The 8567-nt window shown below is 52.2% G+C and overlaps 1 protein-coding gene across 1 annotated transcript; it reads right to left on the bottom strand.

The window, feature by feature from the left end:
* Nucleotides 1-1075: 1075 nt before the first annotated feature.
* On the bottom strand, nucleotides 1076-5789 carry LOC137049233 (uncharacterized). Its single transcript, XM_067427720.1, has 2 exons — nucleotides 4262-5789; nucleotides 1076-1468 (listed from the first exon to the last, which is right to left on the bottom strand). Exons 1-2 carry the CDS (start codon nucleotides 5396-5398, stop codon nucleotides 1076-1078), a joined length of 1530 nt encoding a protein of 509 aa, XP_067283821.1. The 5' UTR covers nucleotides 5399-5789.
* Between the last annotated feature and the right edge of the window lie 2778 nt (nucleotides 5790-8567).

Raw genomic sequence — 8567 nt, 5'->3', positions numbered from 1 at the left:
CATTTTTGATATATTTACGGTAGGACATTTACTAAATATCCTCGTGGAACATGATCTTAATATCCTAATGATTTTTGGCATAACAGACAAATGTATAATTTTGACCCGCACAGTGTATTGTTGGCTATTGCCTCAGAATAGACTGTAAAAAAATATGGACGTAGCGTCCGTGACGTCACCCATAGGATTCTGATAAGCCGTTCTGAAGCTTAAAGTAGGGGCGAGCTGGGCGTTGCCATCTTGTGAGCGAGTCAACGCGTGTCACTCCCGGATAACAGAAAATGGGCAAAAAGGCGGGATGTGCGCGGAGCTGAGGTGACGCAATAACTATAGACGGCGGATAAATGGCTATCCACCTGTAACCACGCCCTTAATTATGCAGAACCTTAAGGCTTTATATAACGTAAACGAATGAGTTATAAAAAAATTCACCCCCCTCAGAGTTGTCATGAAGATCAAAATTAGCCTTATAAGCCAAAACCACAATTTGTACCAGGCTGTAAACATGTTTTTTTCTGCTTTAAAGTTGAGAATTTTAACATGGGGCTCAATGAGATTCTGCTCCCTTCTGGAGCCAGTTGAGGAATTGCAGTTTACATTACTTCCGTATTGGCTTCAAGAGAGATCGCGGGAGGTTGCCGCTTGGCCCTGCCTCAGATATACCCGTGAGACGAAGGACTGGTGTTGAGCTCACTGTGGTTCGGGTCAAGGATGTAAGGAAGAAGGCGGGGTCGGCGTTACTGGGACTCGTCACTTTTATTACTCTTTTACTTTCAAACAAAACACGTGCTCGAGGGCACATCAACTCATTAGATTTCACACACAGGTTTCAACACTCTGCACTGCTATCACTCTCCAGACAGGCTGCGCTCCGAGTCCCAGTCCAAACTCTCTCTCCCTCGTCTCTCTCTGCTGTGGCTTATAAGCCGTCTCTCCACGCCAACTACTGCAATCAGAGACAGGTGTTAGTCATTTGCACTTAACCCACTTACGCCCCGCTCGGCTCCGCCTCCTCTCTCCCTCTGCCGATCCCGCAAAACCACGCCTCCCCTGCCACATACCCCCACCGCCCGACTCAGGCCGGGGAGCCATCCGGCCTGCAGCCTCCCCCCCCCCCCCCCCTCCGGGAGAGGAAGTCAGCCACAGCCATCTGAGCACCCGGCCTGTGGACCACCTTGAATTTAAATGGCTGTAAAGCTAGATACCACCGGGTGATCCGCGCGTTGGTATCCTTCATGCGGTGGAGCCACTGCAGAGGGGCGTGGTCCGAACAGAGGGTGAACTCCCGCCCCAGGAGGTAGTAGCGAAGGGTGAGGACGGCCCACCTGATGGCTAAACATTCTTTCTCTATGGTGCTGTACACCGCCTCCCTCTTAGAGAGCTTACGGCTGATGTACAGCACCGGCCGTTCCTCACCCTCCACCTCCTGGGACAGGACGGCGCCCAACCCCCTGTCCGACGCGTCGGTCTGCAGAATAAAAGGGAGAGAAAAATTAGGAGCCTGTAAGAGCGGACCACCACACAGAGCAGCCTTTATCTGGGTAAAAGCCTGCTGGCACCGCTCCGTCCACTGAACCGTATCTGGTACCTCTTTTTTAGTTAGATCAGTCAGCGGGCTAGCGAGGTCCGAATAATTAGGCACAAACCGTCTATAATATCCCGCTAGCCCCAGGAACTGTCTAACCTCCTTTTTGGTCTTGGGTCTCGGAGAAGTCGCAACTGCCGCTGTCTTATCAATTTGGGGACGCACCTGCCCATGACCCAAGTGGAAGCCCAGATACTTTACTTCTACCCGCCCAATCGCACACTTCTTCGGGTTGGCGGTTAGCCCCGCCCTCCTCAGCGACTTCAGTACAGCACGCAGATGCTGCATATGGCGCTGCCAGTCCGTACTGTAGATGATAATGTCATCTAGATAGGCAGCGGCATATGCAGCGTGCGGCCGGAGAATCCTGTCCATCAGTCGCTGGAAGGTTGCGGGGGCCCCGAACAACCCGAACGGAAGCGTGACAAATTGGTGCAATCCGAACGGCGTGGTAAAAGCGGTCTTTTCTTTAGACATTGGAGACAAGGGGATCTGCCAATATCCCTTCGTTAAGTCCAGCGTCGAATAAAAGCGAGCGGTCCCTAGCCGATCAAGCAATTCGTCCACCCTTGGCATTGGATACGCATCGAATTTTGACACCGCGTTGACTTTCCGATAATCTACACAGAATCGCACGGAGCCGTCCGTTTTGGGCACCAAAACTATCGGGCTCGCCCAATCACTGTTAGATTCTTCTATTACCCCCATGTCCAGCATCGCCTCTAATTCGTCCTGCACTACCTTCTTTTTATGTTCCGGTAGTCTATATGGCCGACTGCGAACCACCACGCCCGGCTCCGTCTCAACGTGGTGTTGGATGAGGTCAGTCCGCCCCGGTAGGGGTGAGAACACGTCGGCAAACTCGGCCTGTAGCTGTTTCACGTCAGTGAGCTGCGAGGGTGAGAGGTGATCCCCCCCCGAGGCCAGAGCGAGAGAATGAGGCTTTTGGACCGCCTCCGGCCCGAGATCCTCCTCCCCGCCCACTACCGTCGCTAGCATCACTGACTCCGCCTCTGACCATTTTTTTAAGAGGTTGAGGTGGTAGATTTGACGTGCCCCGTCCCTATCTGACCGGCTCACCTCATAGTTGAGTTCTCCGACTCGCCGCGTGACCACAAAGGGTCCTTGCCACTTTGCGAGCAATTTCGAGCTGGACGTGGGCAGCAATACAAGCACTTTATCTCCCTGTGAAAATTGTCGCAGCTTCGCACCTCTGTTGTAGAGCTGTTTCTGTCTGTCCTGAGCCTGGAGCAAATTCTCCATGGATAGCCGCCCCAAAGTGTGGAGTTTTGCTCTTAGGTCCAGGACATACTGAATTTCGTTCTTACTCGCTGAAGGCCCGTCCTCCCAAGCTTCTCTAAGGACGTCCAGCACCCCCCGCGGCTGGCGCCCATAGAGCAGCTCGAAGGGGGAAAACCCCGTGGAGGCTTGGGGGACCTCGCGAACAGCGAACAACAGAGGCTCAAGCCATTTATCCCAATTCTTGGCGTCTTCGTGAACGAACTTACGAATCATGGTTTTTAACGTGCGATTAAAACGTTCCACCAGACCATCTGTCTGTGGGTGATAGACGCTGGTACGGATCGCCTTAATGCCCAATAATTCGTATAGTTCGCGGATCGTCCGTGACATAAACGCCGTGCCTTGATCGGTGAGAATCTCTTTCGGGATTCCCACCCGGGAGATTAATGAAAACAGAGCGCTCGCCACACTTTTCGCCGAAATCGTGCGGAGAGGAACTGCTTCGGGATATCGCGTTGCGTAGTCCACGAGCACCAACGCAAAGCGATGTCCCCGTGCGGACCGTTCCAATGGCCCGATGAGGTCCATACCAATTCTTTCGAAGGGGGCCTGCATTAATGGGAGAGGGCACAACGGTGCTTTTGGGGTGGCCGGTGGGTTCACCAACTGACATTCCCGACAAGACGCACACCACCGGCGTACATTCTCGTGAATGCCCGGCCAAAAGAATCGGGCCATGAGACGGTTTAATGTGGCCGTTTGACCTAAATGCCCCGCCATTGGATTAGAATGAGCCGTCTGGAAAAGCATTTCCCGGCGGCTTTTTGGTATTAACAATTGCGTTGTATCTTGCTTTGACTGGGTGTCTTGGACCACCCGATACAAGCGGTTATTTATTACTGAGAAGTACGGATAGGAGAGCGGTTGTTCAGGGTGGACGCGGTGGCCGTCGATGGAGCGGACCTGAGCAAAGGCATTTTTGAGCGTCTCGTCCCGGGACTGTTCCAAGGGAAAGTCATCGCGCTCTGAGAAGATGGGCGGACCCATTGCGCTCGGTTCCCCTGGAACTGCCCCCGGCGGTCCCGAATCCACCTCGCCCGCCTGCGCAACCGCTATCCTCCCACCTCCGTTCTTCCCCCAAGAGGCATCCACACATAAGTGCCCTAATAATTTATTAAACGCTGGCCAATTCGTCCCCAGAATTATGGGATGCCGGAGGCGCGGGTTAACTGCAACCTCAACACTATGCGTTTGACCCCTAAATTGGATATCCACGGGCACCAACGGATAGTCCACCACTTCCCCGTGCACACACCTCACCTTAACCATGCGGCTGTTATCCAATGCCCTAGGTGAAATCAGGCTTTGATGGATGGAGGTTTGGTTACACCCCGAATCCACCAAAGCCTGATAGGTACCCCCCTTGATACTCACGGGTATCTGGTACAGGCCAGCTTGATCGGGGGCGGCTTGTGGCGCGTCGGGGACCCGGACCAGCGTCCCCACATCCATCATCGGACACCGATCAATAAAGTGTCCCGGGTCCCCACAGCGCCAACAAGCCGGCCCAGGCCTCCCCGCCGCCCTAGTGGCTGGAAGTGGGTCCAGCCCTTGGCGTGGAGAGAGGGACGGAGATAAGGATCCCGGGAAGGGATCTAGGCTCCCTCCTCCCCGGGCCGCCGGCCGGGGAGTCGCCGCTGTCTCGGCCGCGGGCCCCGTTCTCCACCTCGGCGCCGGCCGGGGCGGCACTCCAGCTCTGGACCTGGGAGCGGGGACAGGTTTAGAGAGAGACGGGGCGGGGTTAGGAGGAGAGAGAGAGAGAGAAGAGAGAGAGAGAGAAGCCGCTGGCAAGGGCTCGCCGACCCCGTGGCACGCCACCATCTGGTCTTCCGCCAACTGGATGGCCTGGTCCAGCGACGCCGGGCGGTGGCACTGGACCCACTGCGCGGTCTTCCTCGGAAGCCGCGCGACGAACTGCTCCAGCACCACGCGATCGATGATCCCCTCGGCGTCGCATTCTCCGGCCATCAGCCACTTGCGGCACGAGTCCCGGAGCTGGTGCGCGAAGATGAAGGGCCGGCCGGACTCTTCGAGCGCCAGTGTCCGGAACCGCTGGCGGTGCTGTTCCGGTGTCCGGCCGACCCGCTGCAGGATGGCGCGCTTGAGGTCGTCGTAGACCAGGAGGTTCTTGACTGGCAGTTGGTGGGCGGCTACCTGCGCCTCTCCCGATAGCAGGGGCAGGAGCCGCATTGGCCAGTCCTCCTTGGGCCAGTCCCGAGCGGCGGCGGACCTCTCGAAGAGGTCGATGAACGCCTCCGGGTCGTCCATCGGTCCCATCTTCGAGAGCGCGATGGTGGCGGCTGAGTCGCTGGTGGGTTTGGGACTGGCCTGAACCTCCCGGTCCATCCAGCTCCGGAACAGCTTGCGGTCCTCATGCTGGGCCTGGAGGAGCGCCTCAAATCTTTTTTGCTGCTCCTCCCTGACGGCCCGCAGATCTTGATGAGTCTCCTGGTGGAGGCCCGCGAGCGATTGCACTAGGTCCGCAAGTGGGTGGCGGGATGGAGTTTCCATGGCGGCGTGCACACTTCTTCCTCCCGGGTTTCGGCACCAGTGTGGTTCGGGTCAAGGATGTAAGGAAGAAGGCGGGGTCGGCGTTACTGGGACTCGTCACTTTTATTACTCTTTTACTTTCAAACAAAACACGTGCTCGAGGGCACATCAACTCATTAGATTTCACACACAGGTTTCAACACTCTGCACTGCTATCACTCTCCAGACAGGCTGCGCTCCGAGTCCCAGTCCAAACTCTCTCTCCCTCGTCTCTCTCTGCTGTGGCTTATAAGCCGTCTCTCCACGCCAACTACTGCAATCAGAGACAGGTGTTAGTCATTTGCACTTAACCCACTTACGCCCCGCTCGGCTCCGCCTCCTCTCTCCCTCTGCCGATCCCGCAAAACCACGCCTCCCCTGCCACACTCACATTTGAGTAAAACAGTATGCAGTAAGTGTGAGATTACAATAATGTGAAATAGTTATGCAGCATTAAACACAGATTTCTGCCGGTTAGTGGGCTGATAGCTGACCTCACAGCTGATGTCTCATCACGTTCAGACCTGCCTATATGGGAGTTGTGGAGGAAATGGCCGAGTCATGAGACATTAAATCGCCACGTCTGCAATGCATGACGTCTCCTGTGAGATCGGGTTGGTGTGAGCACACGTCTGTCTCTCCGCATCACCACCCACTGTAACACACACACCATACAGGGTAGACGCCGCACACTGAACCCTACACATCTGTCTGATCTAAACCCTAGTGAGTGTCCTTCCTACAGTAGACCGCACACAGGTAAGAGTGCTCCCGACAGGGTCAACTTATTAAGATACTTACAAACTGGTCTCATTGGAAAAACGTACCAAAGCGCAAAATACCAGTACCAGTACTTACATATCACTGCAGTTTCCAACAGAAATGAACACTAGAGACAGCAAAACAGCAAGCAATCTTAATCCTATATCCTAATCCTTATGATAACAGGGGCAGATTATGGATCAATGACTATTTAATGTGCACATTCTGACCGCTATGGTAAAGAACAGTGTGAACATTCATGCATGCGTGTGGAAGTCAAACCTGTTGTCATGTGACTTATTTAATATCAGATGCCAGTCGTTAATTGCGGTGTCTAATGGTCTTTCTGTGTCCTTTCAGTTCCTTCCCTTTTTCTTTTTACGTTTTGAATGCAAACAACATTTAACATTTCTCCTTCACCTTCTTTTCTGTTCAGCAGATTTATTAGCATTACAACAGGCCTGTGGCCCCGGGACATGCGTCAGGAGTGGGTGCAGGGGAGAAAGACCCGGGCCGGGGCATGAGAGAGAGAGAGAGAGAGAGAGCGAGAGAGAGAGAGAGAGAGAGAGAGAGGGAGACTGGTGTCTGCAGCTGGCTGCTGGTCTTGTTGTGTGTGCAGCTGGCTCTGTAAGTGTGTCCAGATTTCTGCATGTATCTCCAGCTCCACAATCCTGAGCTCAGGGCAGGCCAGCGGACACATGTGCTCATGCATGGAGCGCACAGACAAACATGCTTTCAGGACACGTCTGGATTCACAGACACTAATGCTATCTATCTGTCTAACTAACTATCTATATCTGTCTGTCTGTCTGTCTGTCTGTCTGTCTGTCTGTCTGTCTGTCCGTCATTCAACTGTCCATCCATCTGCCCGTCCGTCCGTCCGTCCATTTTTCACCTATTCATCCATCCATCCATCCATCCATCCATCCATCCATCCATCCATCCATCCATCCATCTATCTATCTATCTATCTATCTATCTATCTATCTATCTATCTATCTATGAATCATCCATCCATCTGTCCATCTTACTCTATCTATCTGTCTGTCTGTCAGTCCGTCCGTCCATCCGTCATTCACCTATCCATCCATCCATCTGTCCATCCATCCATCCATCAATCAATCATCCGTCTGTCCATCCATCTATCAATCATCTATCCATCCATCCATCTATCAATCATCCATCCGTTCATCAATCGTCCATCCATCAATCATCTTTAAATCAACTAACCATCCATCCATCCATCCCTCTGTCTGTCCGTTCATCCATCTATCAATCATCCATCCATCCATACGTCCATCCATACGTCCATCCATCTGTACATCCATCCATCCATCCTTCCATCCGCCTATCCACTGTACATTAGTTTACTATGCATTTGCTGATTCTGTTTCTGATGTTTGTTATAAATTAAACTTTTAACATTTAATATAATGTATGTATTATAAATGTTGTTCTTGCCAGAGTTGCATTTGCTGCGATTAAACTTAACATGTGTTTATTTAGGGTAGATTTTTGGCTAAAGTACAGTTAAGTAATTTCATCCAGATACTCTGCAAGTACATTTAAAGATGTAAGTACAATGTAAGTACAAAGTACAAACATTTTATACACACACACACACACTCACCTAAAGGATTATTAGGAACACCACACTAATACTGTGTTTGACCCCCTTTCGCCTTCAGAACTGCCTTAATTCTACGTGGTATTGATTCAACAAGGTGCTGAAAGCATTCTTTAGAAATGTTGGCCCATATTGATAGGAGAGCATCTTGCAGTTGATGAGATTTGTGGATGCACATCCTAGCCACGAAGCTCCCGTTCCACCACATCCCAGAGATGCTTTATTGGGTTGAGATCCGGTGACTGAACTCATTGAAATTATTTGAGCTTTGTGACATGGTGCATTATCGTGCTGGAAGCAGCCATCAGAGGATGGGTACATGGTGGTCATAAAGGGATGGACATGGTCAGAAACAATGTTCAGGTAGGCCGTGGCATTTAAACGATGCCCAATTGGCACTAAGGGGCCTAAAGTGTACCAAGAAATCATCCCCCACACCATTACACCACCACCACCAGCCTGCACAGCGGTAACAAGGCATGATGGATCCATGTTCTCATTCTGTTTACACCAAATTCTCACTCTACCATCTGAATGTCTCAACAGACATCAAGACTCATCAGACCAGGCAACATTTTTCCAGTCTTCAACTGTCCAATTTTGGTGAGTTTGTGCAAATTGTCGCCTCTTTTTCCTATTTGTAGTGGAGATGAGTGGTACCCGGTGGGGTCTTCTGCTGTTGTAGCCCATCCACCTCAAGGTTGTGTGTGTTGTGGCTTCACAAATGCTTTGCTGCATACCTCGGTTGTAACGAGTGGTTAT

The sequence above is a fragment of the Pseudorasbora parva genome, chromosome 2 (assembly GCF_024679245.1).
Source record: "Pseudorasbora parva isolate DD20220531a chromosome 2, ASM2467924v1, whole genome shotgun sequence".
Taxonomy (NCBI): Eukaryota; Metazoa; Chordata; class Actinopteri; order Cypriniformes; family Gobionidae; genus Pseudorasbora; species Pseudorasbora parva.
Note: the sequence above shows the minus strand (reverse complement) of the source record. Positions and strands in the feature narration are given on the sequence as shown.